The sequence below is a fragment of the Branchiostoma belcheri genome, unplaced genomic scaffold, assembly GCF_001625305.1.
Source record: "Branchiostoma belcheri isolate BF01 breed outbred unplaced genomic scaffold, Haploidv18h27 scaffold11, whole genome shotgun sequence".
NCBI classification, from domain to species: domain Eukaryota; kingdom Metazoa; phylum Chordata; class Leptocardii; order Amphioxiformes; family Branchiostomatidae; genus Branchiostoma; species Branchiostoma belcheri.
In genome coordinates, this window is record NW_017802491.1 from 5,083,259 (window position 1) to 5,106,853 (window position 23,595).

Below are 23,595 nucleotides of genomic sequence, written 5' to 3' on the forward strand. Positions count from 1 at the left end.
CAAGTTTCTCGCTACAATATGCGTTTATAAACGTCTTCACGTCGATGATTTGTCAATTTTTTTCACACGAAGTTGAAAAAAATTACTGGTTTTCAAAAAATTAATAAACGTACTGTGCAAAATAAGAACGTACTGGGTGGATGTTTGGGCCCAAAAAAATAAACGTACCCGTATGTTTATTTGGCAGATGAGAGTAAGTGCATGGAAAATGAAACACTGACTGCATCTGATCTAATATTCCTGTAGTCAGTGTAATATTACAAAACAATTTTCAAACCACTTTTCTCAATTATGATACAGGTCCGCCATTGAAGCTTGAAAAAAATGAGAGGATTTAAAATTAATTTCAGTTCCTAGCCATGCATGAAACACCCATATCATAATGGATTTCCCCAGCAATAACTAATGCCTAGTAACAGTAAACCTTCTGAGTGTACATGTACATGTATCAGCTGTTGTTATTACTGAACGGAAAATAAAACCTGCATACTAGTGGGCAGGTTAGTGTAAAATTGGAGTTTTGCAGATACTAGTATAATTGTGAGTCTGTGCCTAACTTGTATATGAATCACATTATGATACAACCTTGAACCTACATAGCACTATGGTACGTGACAAATAGCTAGTTAGTGTTTTCTATAATATTTTCACAATTTTAGACAATTTTGGGCTGGCTCAAGCCATATTTTGCTGGATGATTTCATTCCGGGCTAGTGCATATATAATGTTCAAGCAGACATAGAAGATGCCTATACAATTCAAACTTTACCTGCTCTAGCCTAAATATGGAGGTGCTACATTTGCACATGTACATGTACTCTGTACTTCAACATTCAAGCCATAAAGGTACAATACTTTTTCATCACCACTATACTACATTTTAGTACTCAGAAGCAAACCGTCTTGGGAAATTGGTTTGGAAGGCAGTTGTGAAAAAATGTCATGGACAATAACCTACAGTGACTGGAGTTACTGAGTGATGTCAAGTCCATCTGTTTTGCAACAAACAAAAGGAGATTATCCACAACAGTCCTGTTGCTAGGGGTACCACCTGTTGTACATGACTAGCATTGCAGAAAAGCAATAATAACCATCTGGAACAAAGGAACTGCCTTTCTTCCACAGCAGATGTTATTACTGCCCTCCTGGGCCGAGAAGGGTCACATGGGGTTCATTGAAAAGTGTTGATTTTGTATCCTTCAGAATGTTTATTGTTGGCATTGGAATTCATGGTGATGAAATATGCAGTACTCGCTACAGCAGATAGGAGGCACTACTGCAAGACAATTTTATGTTTCCACTAACTTAAAGCAAGTGAAGAGGATTGGGAGAAGAGGGGGGGTGGTACACGTGTAAGAGTGGGCTAAGAGTTGAAAAAGACGGAAGAGTTGAAAAAGGCCAAGAGTGGGGGAGGGGGAAGATTTGAGGAAGGGCAAGAGTGGGAGAGGGGGAAGATTTGAGGAAGGGCAAGACTGGGGGACGGGGGAAGAGTTGAGGTAGGGGAAGAGTAGGGGAGGGGGGAAGAGTGGGCCATGGGGGAGGGAGGAAGATTTACCTTTATTCCCTTCTAAAACTAGCATCTTCTTTGTACCACTCCAGAATTACTGAAGTGGTGTTTTCCAATCAGTAATTTTGCTACAAAGGAGATGCTAGTTTTACTCTTTTAGCAATAAACAACATGGCGCCCCAGGTGTATTTAGAGCATATACAAGTACAACAGAATCAGTCCAGTATTTAGGGAGATCTGAACATCACCAACCGACGGTCAGGTAAAATTGCAGGGAACCTCGGGGCACCCGAAAACTGGGACGAAAACAGAACATAGTGCTTCCAACAGGAAATGTCCAGTTCAGCCAATGGCGCCTTCCACGACTCTTGCTGAGGGCTATAATAAATTAAGAATATAGGCCCGAATCAAGAGTCTCCACGGCTATTCTACACTATGCTAATATGCACAATAATGGAGGGTATGTGAAAAATACCTTTAAATAAAATGCAAATGTACATGTAACGTTAAGGGGTGAGACTCTTACCAATAGAGTTTTTGACAAAAAAAAGGTGGGAAAGTTATCACAATAAACAACATTATGTTGCAAGAATCATGACCTTTAAATGTACATGTGAAACTTAAATTAGCTCTCTACAACAAGTCAAAATCAACGGCTTCAATGCAATTTTAGTTTTCAGATTTCTGATGTCTTTCCAACTTTGAAATGTCAGTAACTTTGGGAAGTTTTCTTTAGAAAACTGTAGATGATAGCCCCCCTCCCCAACTCAACAGGTTGGAGAGCAAATAAAAACACTCACAGACCAAAGGGCGAATAAAATCCTTTGCCAATCATATCTAGAAGTCTTACAAACCTTGTTAAGTGCCCTCTGCTTCTCTTCTAGAAGCATAAGAAGGGACAAACGCGACCCTTCATAGGTAGACCCAGTCTCGTCCTTTTCTTTTTCGTCCGCCATCTTTGATTTACAGTTCTGTTGTCATGGCGACGCCATATTTATATCACAAAACTTATATGTTTCTATGTTTTATGAAATTTTTATTGTAGAATTTACACATTAAATGTTCAAAATGCTACGAAATTGTGGAAATATTGCAGTATAATTGAAAATAATTGTCTGAGATTTAAAATTTACCCATGATCCTTTGCGCCCACAGGTGCAAGATGGCCGCCGTTCGGGAATTTTTGCCAAAGAACCACAGACTTATTCTCTTCCAACGGGCTAAATCAGAAGGTTCAGCAAGATTCATCGAGAACAAGAAGAAGAGGAAGGGTCCTGAAAACACAGAAGCTCTTACAGGGGAGGAAGCGAAGTCATTCTACGAGGATATCGTCGCATCTTCGTCAGTTGCAGACGACGAGACCAAATATCGACGTCAGCCAAACGCCAAAAACGTCACCCAAACATCAAAGCAGCGTTCCCGCAAACGTCGGAAGGAGACGCACCAGACGGAGACTGTTAAGGGAAAAGATCAGAACAAAGAACCTCCTTTCACTGCAACGGTGTCGGCCTTTCTTAGGTTCGCTCAAGACGGTGACTTGGAGGGTGTAGAAAAATACATCTCGCAAGGTGGCGCTGATTTGAACGCCACGGACCCTTTTGGGTGGACGGCTTTGATGTGTGCTTCTTTCGCCGGGCACCAAAGTGTCGTGCGATGTCTCCTGGAGCACGGCGCGAACTGGAGAGAACAAGCGGACTCCCGGGGAAGAAACGCTCTCGATTTAGCGAGAAAAGCAAGACACCAGAACATTGTAGATCTGATCCAAGAGTTCTCGAACAACGGTATTCTCTCTGTCGCCAAGGACGATCAGGAGGAAACAGGCCAAGACCAAAACGGTTACTTTTGCGGTGTTTGTCAACAAGAGTTCAAGGAAACTTCCAAGGAAGACCACGAACATTCGACTGTGCATCTATTCAACTGCCAGCACGCCCCGCCCTCTACTATGTACTTTCTACCCGAGAGTAACAGAGGTTTTCAGATGATGCTGCGGGAGGGCTGGGACAGGGAGGAAGGGTTAGGGAGAGACGGTCGTAAGGGCCAGAAATTCCCGGTTAAAACTGTGCTGAAGAGGGACAGAACTGGACTAGGGGCTAGACAAGATTACAGGGCAAAAGTGACGCATTTCTCCTCCCGCGACACTAAGGCGGTCAAGAAACCGCAGGAATCGGAGAAGAAACTGAGAAAGAGGACGCTGTCTAGGAGAGAAAGGACCGCAAAGGAGAGAAAGGAGAAGCAGTGGGAGAGGGATTTTAGGGCTTCATTTAACACGGATTTTTGACGAAACGTTGTCTCTGAAATATCAACGATAAAAAGAAGACTACGGTCTGTAGTCACCTATCGTATCTACTATGTGTTCTATGGATTGAACTGAAATAAAACATCACGAATTAAGAACTTCTTTGTGTGTTTGCTTCTTTCGTAACGCTCTGTTGTACGTATTCTTGGCGTATTGACAGGTTTTGCTCTAATATATCGGTCTCTACAACACACGTAGGATAAGACAGTTTAAGGTATAAGTATTAGGATTAGCAACCGCCCTTAACTATGGATCCCGAAGAGATCTTCCTACCTGGCTGAAACGACCAACAGGTTACTACGTGTATATCTGTCCCAAGACCGCATCACATACGCATAGTCACACTATAATGAGTGCGATGAATTTGATAGACGACTCGAATAAAGCCGGTAGAAAATTTTGATTACCTTCTTGGGTAGATACTGTTCCCTGATCTTCTCCCTGGCTGACAACAAAGATCTCCGGACGACTTGGAGCAGATCGGTCGATTCTCCCTCCAGTAGGCCGAACATGGACGACCGGGACGCCGCCATGGTTGAGTACAGGTAAACACAGACAGGGTGTGTTCTAGAACCATGTGTGGTTTGTGTATTGTTTCATCATCACCTGAAGGAACATCATTGTTTCGTCACTCTTTGACGCCATACACGGATAATCGGGTAGCCTATACCAGGCTTCGGGAAGCGGATGGAAAAGGTGGAAAATGGCCAAATAGACAGATATGCCAAAAGGGGAGTTGGTCCGCACTGAGAAGAGTTTAGAGTGTCTGTGTGTTTAGTCATTGGTTGATCCATCATGACCAGGTACAAAAATGTAGATTTCATAACGAACATTTTTCCCTATTCACATCAGCTTCGAGGCTCCCAGAGGATGCCATTCATATACTAGTAATCAAATTTAATCAACATGGCAAACGAAATAATTACCAAAAGAATGCCTCAGAAAAAGACTGGCAGATAAAATGTTTTTATTGAAAAACATACAGTACAAGAAACAGCTCATTTCTCATTACAATTACAAAACGAAATCTGTGAGATGCAAACAACACATCAGTCATAGATAATTATTAACATGTACATTTATATTATTCAATTACCACATTAATTTGGTGTTGATTGCAATACAGGTAATATAATATATGTAATACTATTGATACTACCCACATTGAAGCTTGAGTACATGTAACTGCAGGAATTCATTGTATCACACACACAAAAAAAAATGCCATTCTTTCCCGATTTGCACTATTATAAACCTGAAACGGAAGACTAAACTACAGGCATATCACAAGAACAGCAGACAACACTCAACTGATGCTCACAAGCAATACAAGTAAAAACTGTGCTATAGAAACTAATACACAACATGTATCAACACTTCCAAGTCTGCTGGGTACTCTAAGACTGTAATATTACAAACATAGTGTTCTCAAGAATGTCTTAAACACCTGGATATCTTTAAGTGTGCATAACTTGGGGATTACTGATGTTCGTAGATCTTAGATTCTTTTTCTTATCAATAAGTAAGCTTAGGGTACTTGGTAGAATTAGAATAGTTGACAAAGAGCAGCCATTCTCTATTAAGATGTAACAAAACCCTTTTTATATTGGCTAATAGTGACTGTGAATAATAATGCATAATAAAATGCAAGACTTACATTTACAAAATGTATCCTATTGCACTACAGACTGTGTAAAACTATCTTAAGTGCAGCATAAAGAAATATTTTTTTTAAAACAGGATACTAAATTCTAAGACAGATATGTTCAATGTAGTTTTCACAAATTACTAGTACTGTCTGACTACAGCTTTGCATATCTCTTACAAATACATGTACTTTCTCCTGAAGTTGATTCACATGAGTAGTAGTTCCACATGGTAATTCATGGCCCTTTAGGTTTTGAATTATCTCAAACCATTCCTGGGATTGTAGAAAGGTGTCACTATCATTGGTTTCTTACAAGATTAATCTGTTGGTAGCATCATCGAAAATTCATGCATGCACAGATGTCATCCATATAATCAAATCAACATGGCCTTATACTGGGATTAAACAAATTTCTTACTACTGTAGTGGACATTTTCAACCATTTGGTTGGTTTAAATACAGATGGAAGGGTGCAAAAGCACACTTCTACTAGCACACCGGTAGAGTTACAAAATTTGGCATCTAGCAGAGCTTTGTCAAAATGACTGTTAAACAGGAACTGGCATCTCTGATCCCAGCCAAAGAATTACTTTCATGGCAAAACTACTGAGACTCTTCTCACTACTTCTTCAACAGACTGGTTGACAAAATGACAGTAGCATTTGGTTATACTCTTGACTGTAACATTTATATAGCATAATTCACAATCAACCTTTCCAAATATTTGATTTCGAGCATGGCATATTACTTGCAACATTGATACGTCATCATTATATATATCATCATATTTTGCTTCCAAGGATTTGTATTATAATAAATCTGCATATTGTGTAATATAATATATAAACTGCATCATAGTACAATATAGCTCTATATACAGGCCCATCATGATGTAGTGTTATTCACAGTATTATGTACAAGATTCAAACTAAGACCACTTCAACAAAATAACCTGTTTCTATCACGTGTACAATACTGTCTGTGCTTAACAGTTGTGTGGCCCAAGGGCTAAGAAAATGGAACTGGGCACTGCCCTAAACATTATATACCATATGGCAGGGAAGGACTGTCAAAGCTTTGTATCAAAGTTACAAAAAACGGCTTTAATTGCCAAACATGTCAAAATGAGATGGCCTCAAACATATTTTTTTGCAACCTCCTTTGTCAGAAAAGTTGAGCTGGTAAAATTCTATGAGTTTTCATCCTACCACCTGCTTGGTGATAAATCATAGACAAGTGTTTGTGATATAATCTTTTGGTACAGGCAGTACTAGTTCTTATATCATTTTGTAGAAATAAGAAATTTTGTTGGTGGGACTTAGTTTACTAATGACATAAAACCATAGGGAACAAGTAATATTCTTCACTTTGAAAAGAATATCTCTCAGAAAGAAAACAATACAGCAAATGCTCTATAATGCAAACAATGGATAAAAGCAGAATTACATTGATCATTCAATAGATTCTTGTTTTAAAAAAATTCTTTTAAGCAGCAAAATGCTTCAATTAAATAAGATCAACCAATGGGCAACAATTGGGAAGACTGCAACAAGTGACAACACCAACAAAATCTTAGCAAAATTTCAAAATCAAACTCACATGCTTCTTTATAGCCTCAAACTAAAGAGCTTTAAGCATTAAAATAAGTAGGATTGAAGATAGCTTCTTGCTAAATTGTGAATTCAATGAGAAATACATTACATTTTCCAATGGCTTACATGTACCTTTCCTATTATTATGGCACAGATATTGATTGTAACTTTAATCAATGACGTGTAAAAAATGAATAATCCTAATGTAATTCATCACAAAACAATATGATTCTGATCAAATCTCTCTATATTATATACAGTTATGATACTATGCACATACACCTTCTCATGAACTTCGAGCAAACTTCACAAACAACAACAGCACAATGTATATTTTTTAACCCCAAACTAACAATAACTTTTTCATATTATGTTAGAATACCTGTAGGAAACTTGATACATTTCTAAGTTTTCAAAGGTGCTATAGGCAGTGGACTGGAGACACCCGGAGGAATTGTATTAACTTTTCCTTTACAGAGAAAAAAAAAGTCAATTTTGGTTACGTTGAGTGTATTTACAAGGTACATTGTATTGCAGCATTGGTACCTGTATTTCACTGTTGGTAATATTGTACTAGTATGTCAATGGCTTCTGATTTTGTGACAAAGGATGCTTTCTTTTGTGTACAAATAGCCTTATTGTTCAGTGTCTAGTGCAACATGTCTGTGTGTACATATAACATATATGTACATGTCGGTGCAAATTTTCTCTTTGTCAAAAGAGTGCGCAATAAATTTATTTCTCCAAATACAATTGGGTAATGTCTTCGAGCTACTTTGTGCAATTTTTTTCTCTTTACATTTTCTAGTGTCTAAAAGTGTGGCCATTGCGGCGTTAAAAACCACATAATTGAGAAAACATGTCGGGTCTCACTGTGCTTTTTGTCCTATGTGTAATGTCATTTTATATGGTTTGGAAGATTTTACATTGTTAGGACTTACACTGCTAAATTCACTGTAACTGTAACAGTAAAACATAAATGTACAGTACTGTATAAAGTCAGTGACAGTAGGTAACAAGAAATCTGCAAGCCAGATGGCTAGTCATGGATAAAGATAGTCATAGATAGTCAGCTGGACATCAACAATGTACAAAAAGATGGGTTGCTGCAATTTTCTCCATCATACTATTCATACAAGTAGTAATCACTCAGTATCTTCAGCAACAGTCCTACAATCCGTCGAATCCTCCAGATTCTCAAGTATTTCATTCATTTTTCACTTGACCATTAGTATTTCTAACCAGTGATGCATGTTTCTACCCATTCTAAAATGTCATGAATTCTGCACCTGGACCTGAAGATGCGATGCTGCTCTTCTGATCCCCATTTCAGGATATTGTCTTCAAGGAGACGTGACAGGTCTCTCGTCTTCTGACAAAACTACTTCAAGACTGTCACTGTCATCCCTGATGTCTTCAACAGCTGTTTTAAAGGACAGAGTTTGTAGAAGTCAATAATCAGTAGTACTTATCAAAATGCACTTAAGGAGAATCATCTTTCAGTGGTGAATTTAATCTGATCAAGAGATTCAGTCGATACAAATCTTGATGCAAAATCTCGTTGTCAAAAGTAAAAGGAAAGACAGCAAACTAGTACTGACCTTTGGTGGGTTGGCTGGAGAAGCTAGCCGGCTGCACAGAGAAGCGAGATGGACTCCAGGATGGGGAGGGGAGGGGGGATGACTGGGTAGATATAGATACATTGTGTGGTTATTGGTAGCAATGACAAAATACAACAAAGTCTAATATTTGATTAACAGACGGCCCATTGCAAAATTAGTGAAGTGGGGTACAGTCATCATCTATTAGGTACAGTACAATGTATGATCAATCAATCGATAAATAAATCAATAAAACTTTATAGATATGATTGTGATGGGAATCATGGGATTGACTATTTAAGGCATGGTTTTGCAAGAGTTATTTTCATCATTATTTCAATGAACAAACAAACAAACAAACCTCCAGCCTCTCCACGACGTGTGACTCCATCTGACCGTCGACCGCGGCGCTGAACATGGTGGTCCGGGGGATGTACGCGGCGGAGGAGCCCACGTAGTTGGAGGATATGGCGGCCTGCGTGAACACGAAGCTGGGAGACGTGCTGGGCGCCATGTTGTTCATGTCCTGTACGACCTTGGTCATCCCGTCATCCCACTCAAGGTCATATTCCTCCTCCTCTTCTTCATCATCGGAACCCCAGTCATACTCACCCTGGGGGGGGGGGGCAGTTTTCTTTTTAAATATTAACTGTTATGTCCCACATGTATCTTATGAATGTATATATTATGTACAAAATCATGTGCATTTATTGTATGTGTATGTTTCAAAACACCACTCATATTTACCCTTGGGGAGAGTTGTTTCTTTTAATATACAGTAAAAACTACCCAAGGGAACCCATAACATCTGGTTGTCACATTGGCCAGGTGGTTGTTATGTAGAGGTGGTGTCAAGTAGCAAAGATTTGTAATCTGGAAAAAATTGTTTAATTTCTTTTTCTAAGAAATGCCTGTATCCCACCTGTAAAGATGAATCCTCGTCCATTTCTGAGTCGGAGGTTTCAGATGTGGAACTCCCATCACTGTCACGGATCAGGACAATGTGCTCAAGGTCCTCATCTGGCTCCTGAGATTTAAAAAAAATTAGGTAATTAGTAAAGTGAAACTCCACATTTTGGTGTAAAGGTGCTCATTTCTAGCATAAACATGTACATGTACATCTCTGGGGCCAAGCAGGCCACTAGGTATAGCTAGTCTACTGGTGTCTTTGACATAGTCTTGCAACAAAATAATCTTAATCACACTCTTTTGTAAAAAAAAAAATATTGGTGAACACTGTCCCAGCATTTATCTCTACTTTGAATTCACAACATTGAGCAACAACAAAGAACATGTCCAGTTCCTGACCTTTGTGTAGTTGAAGACCTCCACATGTACAGAACTGCCTTCAGTCAGGAAACACACACGTCTGGACTTGTCAATCTGACGGACACAGGAAAAAAAAGTCTGTGAATTCTATGTTAAACTTAATGCTAAAATGATAACTTCGCAGTACAGAAATTACTGCAATAACTGCAAACATAAATCTACCGTTGAAAAATAAAAAATCAAAGTAATTTTTATCATCTATCATTCTTGTTCTGCTGTTGCATATTTCAGCGGTGGTGAATCAAATTTTTTTCAAACGTACAACACTCAAACTCTGTATTCCTCACCTCACGGCCAGGTTGTTTGAGTGCACTTTTCTGTGGCTGAGGGGGTAGGATGGATGTGGGGGAGGGGGTGAGGGGGGTGGTCTGTATGCTGCTGGCCAGCGCGGAGTCTCGTGTGTCTGACTCTGGGAGGTCGTCTGTCGTGGACTCATACAGCTCCGTACCCCCCGTCAGACGTATGACATCACCAGCGAACCGGCCGGGCTGGTCTGGAAACAAGAGAGAGAAAAACTTTCCTAGTATTTTTAAAAAGACCCCATGTCCATAAAAAGCCAATTATTTCAATCAAGGAAAAAAAAGCCTTCCTGACAAATAAGCCTGACTCAAATGCATAATGAACTGTATAATTATAATGCAAAACAACTTACATAGTTTACACTGTACTGTAACAATGTTTCCTTAGTCAAAATTACAATCATACTACGTCATAGTACATGGCACATTTGTATGGCTACAGAACCCACACTTACATATATGTACATGTGAGCTTAAGGAGATATTAAGTTAATATCTCTTTAAACTCCACAGTCTAAAATCAGTGTTGTAACTATAGTTCACTGACCCCAGTCCTACTCTGAGCGTGTGCCAAATGTACGTGAGCCGACCTTTGGGTGTGCACTTAACACCACATTAAACATGTGAACCAGTCTGAGCTGGTTAACTCTGCTGTCAGAGATGTTAGCTGTGGCATGCTGCAAGCATGCTGCCCCCTGGCAGAGCAAACAAGAAGTGCAAACACTTGGAGACAGAACCAATTTTTCATCTTGTAAATTTAGTAGGCCACATACATGTATTAGCCATGAATGGTTCTGTAACTTTTCCTGGATTGCAGTGTAGTACTGTAAACCACTTTATATTTGCTGAAGCAAAATTTAGCAGTTTGACAAAAATAGACAATGTTCACAAAAACTATATGTTCACGGTGGCAGCAGGTGAAAAAGAAATTTATAAAGTCGCAGTGAATTATTTGTTCGCAGTAAAAATAAATTCGCAGTAAAGAAGTGACTGCAAAAACTGCGAATATAAAAGTACAGCGAATATAAAGTGATTTTTCAGTATTCTACAGTCACACAGCCAGTACCTTGCACCCTGCTGTCGGGATGGTCTGTAGACTCCTGCGGTCCGTCCAGGTCGTCCAGCAGCAGTACAGGACCAGTCGTGGCCGGATCCATGGTCACCACGATCGCTGGTACGTCCTCCGTGTGTGAACTGTCTGCTACAGTCACCTGACATGTGAAAACACATTTCAGTTGTTAGGAATCCTATTCACTCCAGACTACTTTATATCCAAATCTGTGGAAATCATGGAAATGCGTATGAGAAAAAGACTCCTGGCTTTAAGAAAGAGTTGAAAAACAAAATGGAAAAAAAAAACATTTACAAAACTAACCTGTTCCTCCAGGCTGTCCTCATCCATGTCTCTTGAGTCCTCCTCCGCGTACGGACTAACCAACATGGCGGAATCCGGGGACTCCGTGTCGTCCGAGAAGTCGTTGGTGACCACGGTCTTGACCTCTGACACCGCGGGGCTGGTCACTTCATCCTCGGAACCTTGGCTTTCGCTGAGCGAGGCCTTCCTTTCACGATACAGCTCAAGCTCATCCTTAGGAGGGCCAAACTTGGGGCTTCCCTTGGGCGAGTACTGTGCAGCTGAGTCGTGAAAGGAGCTGCCTTCGCCTGCAACGTCCGAACGTTCGGTACCAGCTACACCGTCGCTGTTTACTATGGTGACACTTTCTTGCTCGTCTGGATTATTAGCTGGCCCAGCTGAGCTTTCTTCCTCTTCATCTGAGCTTGCCCAGTCCCCGGTGATGTCTGCTCCTGAGTCGCCCTGCACGCTACTGCTCACCGAGTCCTCATCTCTCGGCAGCTTGGCGCTCGTGGGGACAAAACTGCTCCCAAAGATGTCCTGTCCGAGGGAGGCTGCACTTAAGTCTAGGTCTTTGGGGAACTGTTCATTCTCTTCTGGTGCAACCTCGTCTTTGTACACCAAGGGCTGCACGTCAAAAGACAAGTCACTGTCTGAAACATTTTCTCCTCCCTGCATGTTCAGAAAGCCGTCAGGCTTGTTGAAACTTTCTTTAGACATTTCTACTGCATCAGAAGCGTTCTTCGCATCCAATCCAGTGGATGCAAAAGGCTCACTGTCTTGAAGAAGGCTTGCTTCTTTGTCTACAAAAGTCTTAAGACCTGTCTCATCGAAGCTAAAACCTACTGTACTGTCTTGTTCTTCTACGGCTGATTCTGTGCTGTTTTCCACACTCACATCCCGTGTAGTCATGTCACGATTGTCTTCCGTTTTGCCCACTAACAGGGCTTCTTCATCTATGGCTTGTTGTCCGAGAGCAGACCAGTAAAAACCTGCTGATTTTTCCTCTGCACTGTCAAAAGTTCTTGTAACTTCCTTTGTGCTCAGTGAATCAAGCGCTGGGCCACTCTCTGTGTTCCTTTCCACCTGTTCTCCTTGCTTTGCTATGGTATCATTAGTATCATGATCACAGTTTCCATTTGAACAAACTGTGTCTAAACTACTGTCTGTTTGGCTACCGACAACCTCACAGTCTTCTACGGGGTGAGAAAGAACATCAGACTTGTCCTCTGAGTCATTCTTTCTTTTCTGCTAGAACAGTTTGACTGAAATCTGCTGCAGATACAAACAGTTGTGACTCCACCGACTGGTCTTCCTTTGCCACAGCTTGGAGATTCAACGCAGAGTCTTCTAAAGTGACCTGGCCCATGGAGGTGTCAGGAGTAGCATAACTCCCAGTTGCACTCTCACTCGACTCTTCAACATTAGCCTCCGAGCCGGATTCACTTTTTACAGGTGATTCTGCAGGTGTCTGGACTGAAGCCTCCACTTCTAGTGTGGGAGTGCTTGTACGCTGGAAGGACCCCTTTCCTGCCACTGTTTCCTGTACTGTGGACCTTACTAGACTTGTTCCCGCAGTGTCTGAGAACTGAAATGTCTTGGTTTCTGTGCTGTGTTCCACAGTACTTTCCCTGCTGGTGCGTTGTTGTACAGATTCTGTCACAATATGTTCTGCTGATGGATATTGGCTAAACCCACCACTACCTGGGCTCACTAGCAACGTATCAAAAACATCTGTTGCTTTTCCTTATCGACTTTCACTTCTCTTGACGTTTCAGACTTGTGTACTTCACTTCTAAACGAGAAGGTACTACTACTACTACTAGTTGATGTAGCAAAGCTTTCCTGCACAACAGTGCTGACCATGGTAGAACTTGCAGACTGAAGTTTCTGTAACTCAGACACCCGTTTTTCATGAGTCACAAGTTGTTGTCCCTTTGAGACGGTGACCTCGTGCTGTTCCTGTGACAGCTGCTGCTGTCCTTGTCTAACTTCATGCTGTACTTGTTGTTGATACTGTTGTTGTATTTGGTGTTGTACTTGTTGATGTACCTGTTGTTGTTTATGTTGTTGTACTTGGTGTTGGGCTTGTTGTACATGTGGTTGTTGTACTTGTGGTTGCTGTACTTGTGGTTGCTGTACTTGTGATTGTTGTACCTGTGGTTGTACTTGTTGTTGTACTTGTGGTTGTACCTGTGGTTGTTGTGCCTGTGGTTGTTGTACATGTGGTTGCTGTACTTGTTGTTGTTGAGGAGTTCTGTGCTGCTCCTGTAGTTGAGGACGGAGTAGGGCTGGCAGCAGCAGTGTTGGCCCTGCAGAGTTGGAGTTATTTGCTGACACGTTACTGTTGGTAACCTCTGAAGTGCCTGTATCTGTTACATCAGGTTTTACACTTGTCTCTGCGGAGGTCTCTGATTCTGTTCCTTGGACGGATGGAAAAACGTTGTCGCTGCTGGCGGATTCCGCTCTGCTGCCCTTGTTGCTGTCCGGGCCGCCCGTGCGCTCGGTGTCGCTGCCCGTGAGAGTTCCAGTACTGACAATACTGCTGGAGGCACTGGAGCGGCGCGGCCAGTGGACAATCACGTCAACAGGCACAACTCCAGATGCTACACTACCTGTAGGGACATTTTTAGCAAAACACAATACGGACTTTATCTCCCGTCCAAATAGTTCAGAAATCATTCAAATTTCTTATACTGTAATAAAAAATAATGTGCAAAGCAGATAGCTAAGTTTACGTACTTACAAACAAACTGCTGGAACACTGGCAGTACTGTCTGTCTGGTTGGGTCTCTTTTCCTTAGATTTTAGCTCACAGACGTGGTACAGAATGACACCCAGACAAAAAGCTATGAAAAGCCACCCTCACATGTAGCCACATACATGTACAGTTGTAGCACTTTTCTAAAGCAGTCCACTATATGCACCCAAGACCACCATTTATTTCAGTATCTTATTTCAGAGCCTACAGTTTCTAGTCCAAGAACAGTCCAGAAACTTTGGCGGGTCAGACACATACAGGTAATAAAAAAGAAAAACACCTTGCTAAGATACAATGATACTATTGATAGCAATGGGTATGTGGGATATTTCCTTAATATGAATATTACACCAAAAATTCAACCCATACCATTACCACCCTACCTGTTGTCACCTGTTCTTATCAAGCAAACATCTCAGATGGTATTGTCAAAATGAAATCAGAGCACACAAGAATCTAAAAAGGGAGAGTGTTCGGAAAAGATAATAAGGAGTTCCCTTAAAAGTACAGTGTTATTTTCGGGGACTGGGGAGGAGTAGGTCTGTGTCCTCAGCACCTGGGAATATCATAGATCACGTGTCAGAAAAAACTCACTGTTAAAAATCATTCCATATTCTTACATTGCTATGTTATGGAAAGTGGACATTGCACTGAAATTCTTTAGCACTGTAGGTTGTTTCCTTTTGGCAGGTCTAATGAAAATACTGGGAGATAGTCTTATCAGATAGTTGATGAAGACTGAGAGAACTGAGAGATTTGAACATTCTGGTGAGTCTAATTTCTTTGAATTTGAGAACAAATTAATTTTCCACTATGTAAACTCAGATGAACAAATTTTTCACTACAGAGTCTTATTCTATTACAGACTGCTGCTACATGATATTGAGAGATGTAGAGACTGACCCGACAGCCGGCTGTCCTGTGAGGTTACCGACACGTTGAGACTGTGGCTGCTGCCGCGCAGGTGTGACATCACCAGGTCAGGCGAGCTTGACACCGCCGACCCGTTCAGCGCCAGTTTGGAGTCGTTGAGCGACGCGACCGTGTCCCGCGGCTTCATGGTCGTCCACTTACGCTCAAACTCTGCAGCGTCCAGCTCCTCCTTCTGGTGGCGGAGGTAAGACAGGAGGGAGTAGAGCTCCCCCATGGACGGCCTCTCCTCCGCACTCAGCCAGCAGAACTGCATCAACTCATACCTGAGACACACCAACAAAATAATGTACCATTCTTAGTGACAAATCTTGGCACATTGGTGACACAAAATCCACCTGTGCCCTCAACGTTGTTAATGTTCCAACCTGTTTGCAAGTGGACAAATACATTGTATGTCACTCTACCGATATTTAACCAAGAAAAAAGTGCAAAAGTGCTTCTAAAAATGTATTTAATGATGATTTAAGATTCAGAGGATTTGAAATCTTATGGCGTTAACAGCAGTTGGTCAATAAAAGGCTAGGGTCGGTTTGTTTTGCTAGGGTCAGTTGGGAAACCAGATACACAACATTTTTTTCCCTAGTCCTTACCATCTGTCTGCATGTAGGATGTCTAGTACAGGCTGGGGCAGGCGGACAGTCTGTTCAGTGATGACCTCTACCAGCACGTCCTGGTCACTCAGGCCGGAGTACGGCTGTCTGCCCAGCTCTAACAACTCCCACAGACACACTCCAAATGACCTACACAAGGAAAACGGAAAAATTAAAAACTAAGGTAACATTTGCAAAGTAAATGTACTGCTTACCTTTAACTGGTCTAGACCAACAAACAGTTCTTACTCAAAATCAAATACATTCATATGTATGGTGGCCTGCCCCTCAAACTCTGTTCTGCTATATAATGTAACCCAACACCCTAAAGCACCAGTTACCATGGTGACAGACATCTGCATGGTCCAGGTTATTGACTTTCTTTGTTTGGAGTGGAAGAAGAAGAAACCAAGAAAAAAAACGATATCTTTTCCTTCTTGTTTGAACCTTGAAAATTCTTTAGTTGTCAGAAGCTCAAATTTGCAGACTACAGACTGCAGACTGCTTTTCATTGAGGTTATGAGAAAAGTGGTAATGGTTAGATATACATGACTGTACATATATCAAGAAGATAAAGTTTACATCATTTAAAGTATCAGAGGTAACTAAGGGATACTGTTGACATGACAACCTACCAGACGTTGGCCTGAGTGGTGGTGTCCAGCAGTCGGACCTGACTGCCGGACAGCCGTGCGGTTTCCGGCGCCATCCACCGCACCGGAACCAGTTCAGTCTGGTTCACCAGAGCATAGTCCACCTGCGAGGGAAAACATGGGGTCCAGATATTTACAATCATGAAATGAGCAAATGACCAATTTTGACTGTATTCTTGTTGATTAACAGAACTTAAGTCTTTCCTCCTCACCTTATACCGCTCGTGAGACAAGCCGTAGTCTCCTATCTTCACAGTCAGGTCACTGCCGACCATACAGTTCCGCAGGGCCAGGTCACTACAAACAAACAAACATGTTTATGTTGATGAAAATCAGACATGCATGTTGTTATGAATGCACTGTGAACCACAGCACCAGCACCAGTTACCATGGTCACAGCTGTCTGGTCCAGGTCATTGACGTTACATGTATGTGAGAAACAGAACAAATCTGTTTTCCTTCTGAGAAGGTAAAATGAAGGAAATAAAATAAACAAAATAAACTAAGAGTGCCGTACCCATGAGTGAATCCATTCTGGTGCATGAAGTGCAGCCCAGCTGACATGTCACAGGCCATCCTCAGCAGGGTTCCCTTCTGGGCCAGGGTCTGGGCTTCTCTACGCTGCCGGACCAGGTAACCCTTCAAATCACCCTGTGGGAAGTAGACATCATCAAAATGTTAGTCAAAATACATAGAGCAATCATCTGCTGGATACTTGCAATTAGGAGATTAGAAAAATAGAAAGCAGTGTTTTCATATGCCATCACATACAATCATAGGCTGATACATGTAGATACAGGAATGTGACAAAAATGTGTCAGCTGATTGACCAGTTCCTAATGTTTCAAAAATAAAGATAAATTATCATTTTCAAATAGCAATCAACAAAAGATGATTAAAAGTCTATCAATACCTTCAGAATTGATGCAAAACCACTAAAGTAGCTGTTTGGTACCTATCCCCTATTCATTTCAGAGTTACACAGCAGGGAGAAGTTTATTCAACAAATACCCTCTCTGGAAAATATGAACAGTTACTGTAGATAACCCTACCATGGCGCAGTACTCCATGATGAGTAGAAACGGCATGGTCTCCAGACACTGGGCCAGAACCACCAGCAGGTTGGGATGCTGCAGCTCTCTGTATGCAGCAAGGAACAAGGAGTTACCTCTTCAGTCGTCTTCCTCAGAAAAATGGCAGGAACTTCCAACGCAGATAATGTGTAACTGTCTATTCACAGATAGCAGTCCTTCTTATTTTTAACTCCTTTTACATGATTGTATATGACAGAAATTATCCATTGACAAGGCTATGAAGCTTGTTGTATAGCCTGGAAGCTCAGACCTGTTAGGCTGCAGCTCCTGTAGGAAGACAGCCTGTTCCTCGGGGCCTGCAGATGTCTTGAGCTGCCGGACTATCACGTGGGACTTCTGTTCCCCTGGCATCAGTCCGCTGGCCTCGGCTGCCAACACCTGAAGTATTGTCATAATTAAATTATCGTGAAAGTTCATCTGTGTTGGTAGTTAAAAATTTAAAGCTAAAACTTTTGTTTTAACACAAAAGAGAAACGTTCTCACACAGAGCTTTTGACCAGTTACTCTGATGACTTTCACTGGGTCAGTCTACTGAGGAAGACCACAGTAACTGGTCAAAAGCTCTAGGTTAGAACATTTGTCTTTTGTGAAGGAACAAAAGTTTTACCTTCAAACATATTGCCAAGTTAGATACTGATATTGATACAATCAATATCATATTGCCATCAAGTACAAGTACAGTAAAAAAATTGGGTGCACATCTCCAGTTTTGGGCACCAAGGTACATATGTACCCAGTATTTCAACCTCTGGTAGGTAAACCATATCCCACCTTGCCAAACCAGCCGTTTCCAATCTCAGCCACATAGTTGAGCTGTGAGCGTGGAAAGTTGGTCCTTCTCACACCTGCAAAAAACAGATGCAACAAAGTCACAGTTTTAATCAACATTGAAATTTAACTTCACATTGACTTTTGCTACAGATAGAAAATATCAATTTAGGCACATTACAGAGTCCAAACTAGAAAGGCCAATATTTGCTTTGGAGCAAATACAGCGATGGGTTCACCACATTTTACGACATGGCAGGGAAAGAATGAGAAACACATGAAAACAAAGATCAGTGTTACATTGATATAACTATAATATGAAGTAACATACGACTAAAACAACAGTTGGATAGCTATTCCCTACTTTATTGGTTAGGATTTTTAATTGCATAATGCAAACTGTTGATTTTCAAAATAAAAATAACGTTCATGCCCCGCATTCCAATGCTGGAGCAGGAAAGCTTGAAATACCTACCAAAACACTTGAATACAGACATACTGTCAGTATGGAAATTCTCTGTGCAGGTGTTAATCAAGTTAAATCCCAACAGCCAATCAGCAAGAAATGCTCTGTGCAGGTGTTAATCAAGTTAAATCCCAACAGCCAATCAGCAAGAAGAATAGAGGAAAGCTGCATGCCTATTGGTTGATGCCCTGCATTCCATTGTAATGACTCATACCCAAACGTAGTAAACATGGCACACTAACACAGTAATACATTTGCTATAACACAGCCAAAAAACTCAAATAAAACCATTCTAAAAGCCTGTATCACAAAAATTTAAAAAACGCCTAGGGGTATTTGCCCACTGTACCTCCATACCAAATTTCAGGACCTTAGGCCCTAAAATGAAGAAGCTGAATCCATTTAAAAAATGGCAGGAGGAGGAGAAGGAGGAGGAGAAGGAGAAGAAACACCAGAAAAAGCAATATGGTTTCACCACACCACTTCGTGGTGTGGTGAACCCATAACAATTTATTTGATGAACTGAATGTATTATGATAGAAAGAGAAGAGTGTGATGTTTTGTTTTTCCATACCTCTGGTAGCGACTGGGTGAGATCCAAAAGGAGCCAGTACAGAGCCTGGGGGGTTGGGAGACTGGGGACCACTGAAAATAAACAATTTAGTATCCTTGAGTACCTTCAGTCCTACTGTAGTATTCACTGTGCTTCGTAAAATTTGTCTGGTGCAAGTAATTTTCAATATAGAAAAAAAGTATTTCAAGCCCTGCAATGCAACCAAACAATGATGTTATCACTAAATCTCCCTCTCAGACAATTGCATTTCTACAGGAGAAGCCAGCGGTATGAGTAACCCGCTAAGTGGATTATAGACTGCAGAGACAGATCTCATGTCTGCTCATGTCTCAATACCAAGTTCAGGGTCACATCATGGATCTGACATCATGTTCAAGTGCATGTGGTATTCAGTATGTTGTACTTCATTAAACAGAACTATTCCCATGTGAATTACAGGTAAATATATATAATATACCTGTGTGAGAGTACAGTTATATCAGGGAGGGGTTCTATCTGTTAACCTTACCTGTGTGAGAGTACAGTTATATCAGGGAGAGGTTCTATCTCCACAGGACTGTTGGTGAAGGATGACATGGGGGCAAACATGTCCGACATTGGAGACATTGAACTCCCAGAAACCTCTGCCACATCCTCATTAAGGTCCTGCAGGTAAACAAACATGGTAAATAACAACATTGGCTTTCACAACAGACTCCATTTGAAAGATTTTGACAAAATGCTTACTGATATTGAGAAGTTACCATTCTCTTTAATAACACCACACAAAATGTTTAACAAGAACAAAATCTACTACAATGTACATGCAAACAGCAGCAAGACTTACATGTACATGTACATGTATGAGAATCTAATGTCACTTCTGATTTGTATGATAATTTTACTAGTGCCTAGAAAAGGCAATGTTTAGTGAAGGAAACCTACACATGTATATATCAAGAGAAGGAAAAATAAGCTACATCTAAGTTTTCACATGTAAAGTATATAGAATGCAGCTCTCACAGTCACGTTTCATTAGTTTGGATCTTAAGTTTTTTTGACTGAGAGTGAGAAAGAGATTAATGTTCATGAAAGCCACTCGTGATATTTTGTGATGACAAGTAAGACGTTGTTGTTTGCCAGCAGGAGTCATCACCATCTCCACAGGGTATGTCTGTGGCTACAGGCCATGGGCAACGTTCCAAGACAACGCCTCATGGAATTCCTAGCCTTAGGCCTAGGAAAATTTATGTTGTGTTTCCGGTTTCCTGATTGATCCTAGCAAAATCCCACCGACCCTAACCTTTTTTCTATCAACCACTGGTCATTAGCTATAATATAACGTATAAAATGTTCGATCCGACGTCTGAATTTCAAACCCTCTAAATTCCAAAACATCATTTAAGGCATTTTCTGCAGCACTTTTTCCTCAGTAAATCAGCTGAAATCTGGGTGAAATATTCATCCACAAGCAAACAGGTAGACAGGCCCTTGAAACAGTCTTGAAGCATTAAATTTAAAAACTTGTTGGATCATCTTAGTCAAAATCTTAAGAAAGAAAAAAGAAAATCCCCAGGACAGGACTGAAAACAGAAACACAATATCAATTTTCCTAGGCCTTACCAGCAAAGCAAGCAGTCTGGGCACCCCCAGTAGTCCTACACACAACACTATAGTCTACAGCACAGTAACACTCAGGGTTACCTTACTAAGGCCTGGTATGCCACAGTTGGCCTGATACATGTAGATGCCACACAATTCCACCAAACAGTGCCAAATAGAAAATTCCAATATGCAACCCAGACCTGACAGTTGTAAAGAATCTTTGCGTGCCCACTCCTGACGTATGTGGTATATATAAGGCACACCTATGTTGACTCTGGCCTGGGGTAAAACCAGACTGCTCCCTACTCGTCAATGTCACAGTCATAATATTTACTCTCTTGAGGGAGCCTGGGGGTATCTTCCTTTGAGTTCTTATATGGTTAACGGTACCATTTAAAGAACTTAATCAATGTTAATTTCAGCCGATAACATTGTAAATGAACACAAAATTTCTGTTCTGCTGAATGAAAATCTTCCCCTTTTCCAATTATGTTATGACTTTTTTGAAATTATGTAGTTCTTTTTGCAATAAATGTTGAATATTTATGTACTACTTCCATTGAGTTAACTGAGAATGGCTTTTTTTATTCATTTATCTATCAATGTTTTGTGTGTATCTTCATTTATGTAAAATTAATTTAAAAAATTAAAAATCATATCATATGAAGAGCCTGGTTGTCTGACCTTGAACCTGCGATCCTTGCAGCAGAGACAGACAGCAGTGAGGATCACCAGTGACAGTAAGACTGCTCCTGACACCCAGGCTGCTAACACGCTGCCCTCACTGTCCAACAGGCTTCCACTGTCTGCAGCTGGGTCTACATCTTTACAGGGGAAATAAACGTTACAATTAAACATTTTTAAAAGTTTCAAACATAATCTTTCACCTTTAGACTGCCTGGAACTGTGTCTACATCTGTACTATAACTTTCACCTTCATACTGGCTGATGTGTCTACATCTCAAAATGTTGTAGTACAGCACTGTCAATTTTAAACATTTTAAAACAGTTTTAACAGTTTCAAACATTGCAATCTTTCACAATTAGACTGGCTACATCTGTGCCTACATTTGTACAGGGGAAATATTACAAGTTTTAAACATTTTTAAACAGTTTCAAATGGTTTTCAGACATTGCAACCTTTAGACTGCCTGCATCTGTGTCTTTAGTCAAAAGTTTTTAACATTTTTAAACATTTTCTACAATATGTAATCAGATGAAATTTCCTGTTCCAAATACTGTTCCATAATGTTCTGGCTCAAACATGTAGTAAAATGAGATTATTTCTGAAAAAAAAACCCTATTGAATATTAATTCTAATCTCTGGAATTGAAGGAAGTTGTGTAAGGTGTGTTTCCCAAGGGCACAACATAAATTGGGCATGCCATGTCAAGGGATCGAACCCAGGACCTCTTGGTTCAGAGCCGTAGTTTCGCACTAACCATTACGGCACGCGATACGTAATTACCATAAGATTGTCATTCTCCCCGGGATGTGACGTGTTTTCACAGATGCTTCCATGAAATCAGGACCAGACGCTGACACGGCGTGACAGATATCTTTTTCCTTGCGTCATGAGAAAGGCAAACATTACCTCGTGCTCCAATCAGATCGATATACAGGATCAGAATTTGTGCCGACTGTACGTTTATGTCGTGATCGAGGCATAAACAAACCGAATTTTGTTTTAAAAATGTATGATTTGTGTGTTTTCAAACTCTTCTCGCTTGTTGCAAAAACAAAATTTCAAAACGTTGGCGGCTTTTCAAAAATCGTGATCATGATCACGTTCGATTCGCAACATGCAAAAATCTCAGACGTATAAACGCTCGCTAGCTGCGTAACCGCTGTGAAACCTTAGTTTTTGAAATGTTCCTTGTGTTGTACAGATGTTTACCTTTCTGGTGAGGTAGAGCGGAGGCCTCAGACAGTCCAGACAGGGAAGAGAAGAGGACGCAGGTTCCGTAAAATCCAAGGCGGATGAATTTTGCTCCCGAAGCCATCGCGATGTCACTGGGTTCGACTTTACTTCCGGGATTTCTTCACGTATAAGACGGGTCTCAACTCCATGTCTTCCGGGTGTCTACAGTGTCTTCAGTACCACAGTTTTCTTCCAGAAACATCAACCTAACGACTTGAGGGAGTCAGAAGGAAGAGATTAAAAATTCAGATGAATGAACGACACTTCCCTCCCACAACAAATCCCGCCATCTTTGATTAGAGCATGACGGGATACATATCACAAGACCGAGGGGCAGTGCGTTACTTTTCTTAGTTGGTCGCAAAAAACTTACAAAACATCCGTTTCATAGAACCATGTCTCTCATAAATCCAAGATGTTTGATATCTGAATGGCGATTTATAATCTTTTAAGGTCTTAAGTAGCATTTTCTGTACATTATGATGTCTTAAGATTGGTAGAAGGATAGTTTAGCCATCTTACTCCTTAACCAATAACGGTTAGTCCCCCTAAGAAAGCATTACGTCTTCCCAAATTATGGCAAATTGGTCTTCATTTCAGCACCTCTTGTCCCGAGGGAGCGTTA

At 40.9% G+C, this 23,595-nt stretch overlaps 4 protein-coding genes across 5 annotated transcripts in view; 1 reads left to right on the top strand and 3 right to left on the bottom strand.

Annotated features, from left to right (window-relative positions):
- The window catches only part of LOC109486336 (G patch domain and ankyrin repeat-containing protein 1 homolog), a 6,993-nt gene extending 3,098 nt beyond the window's left edge, over window positions 1-3,895 (top strand). Inside the window, exon 2 of the mRNA XM_019790165.1 lies at window positions 2,663-3,895. Within this exon, the coding sequence (XP_019645724.1) occupies window positions 2,663-3,785 (1,123 nt within the window). The 3' untranslated portion in view covers window positions 3,786-3,895. The remainder of the gene's footprint in view (window positions 1-2,662) is intronic.
- LOC109486346 (uncharacterized protein C7orf62 homolog) overlaps window positions 1-4,339 on the bottom strand; it is an 18,325-nt gene extending 13,986 nt beyond the window's left edge. Inside the window, exon 1 of one of the 2 annotated variants that reach the window (XM_019790176.1) lies at window positions 4,211-4,339. In XM_019790176.1, the coding sequence (XP_019645735.1) occupies window positions 4,211-4,336 (126 nt within the window). In that variant the 5' untranslated portion in view covers window positions 4,337-4,339. Of the gene's footprint in view, window positions 1-2,361; window positions 2,495-4,210 lie in introns of those variants that run through there. The other variant, XM_019790192.1, reaches the window with a different exon arrangement.
- Window positions 4,340-8,235: 3,896 nt separating this feature from the next.
- Window positions 8,236-12,999, bottom strand: LOC109482307. The gene is made up of 8 exons (XM_019784994.1): window positions 11,648-12,999; window positions 11,339-11,483; window positions 10,261-10,466; window positions 9,953-10,027; window positions 9,567-9,671; window positions 9,006-9,257; window positions 8,645-8,726; window positions 8,236-8,466 (listed from the first exon to the last, which is right to left on the bottom strand). The coding sequence occupies exons 1-8, from the start codon at window positions 12,536-12,538 to the stop codon at window positions 8,387-8,389; spliced, it is 1,836 nt and encodes a 611-aa protein (XP_019640553.1). The 5' UTR covers window positions 12,539-12,999; the 3' UTR covers window positions 8,236-8,386.
- Window positions 13,000-13,324: 325 nt separating this feature from the next.
- Window positions 13,325-23,304, bottom strand: LOC109486329 (serine/threonine-protein kinase LMTK3-like). Its single transcript, XM_019790152.1, has 13 exons — window positions 22,947-23,304; window positions 21,734-21,873; window positions 19,974-20,110; window positions 19,466-19,536; window positions 18,429-18,502; window positions 17,908-18,035; window positions 17,616-17,703; window positions 17,081-17,214; window positions 16,776-16,860; window positions 16,546-16,667; window positions 15,911-16,060; window positions 15,291-15,583; window positions 13,325-14,241 (listed from the first exon to the last, which is right to left on the bottom strand). Exons 1-13 carry the CDS (start codon window positions 23,050-23,052, stop codon window positions 13,340-13,342), a joined length of 2,430 nt encoding a protein of 809 aa, XP_019645711.1. The 5' UTR covers window positions 23,053-23,304; the 3' UTR covers window positions 13,325-13,339.
- Window positions 23,305-23,595: the final 291 nt, after the last annotated feature.

What these genes read in the sequence shown, in the direction of transcription:
- LOC109482307 (XM_019784994.1), bottom strand. Translation starts at nt 12,538, where the DNA reads ATGACTACACGGGATGTGAGTGTGGAAAACAGCACAGAATCAGCCGTA. An exon ending in TCCCGACAGCAGGGTGCAAG is followed by an intron (nt 10,467 to 11,338) that starts GTACTGGCTGTG and finishes TCTTGTTTCCAG; the next exon opens with ACCAGCCCGGCCGGTTCGCT. An exon ending in TCAAACAACCTGGCCGTGAG is followed by an intron (nt 10,028 to 10,260) that starts GTGAGGAATACA and finishes TGTGTCCGTCAG; the next exon opens with ATTGACAAGTCCAGACGTGT.
- LOC109486329 (XM_019790152.1), bottom strand. Translation starts at nt 23,052, where the DNA reads ATGGCTTCGGGAGCAAAATTCATCCGCCTTGGATTTTACGGAACCTGC. An exon ending in TGTCTCACGAGCGGTATAAG is followed by an intron (nt 16,668 to 16,775) that starts GTGAGGAGGAAA and finishes TTTCCCTCGCAG; the next exon opens with GTGGACTATGCTCTGGTGAA. An exon ending in ACAGGACAGCCGGCTGTCGG is followed by an intron (nt 14,242 to 15,290) that starts GTCAGTCTCTAC and finishes ATGTCCCTACAG; the next exon opens with GTAGTGTAGCATCTGGAGTT.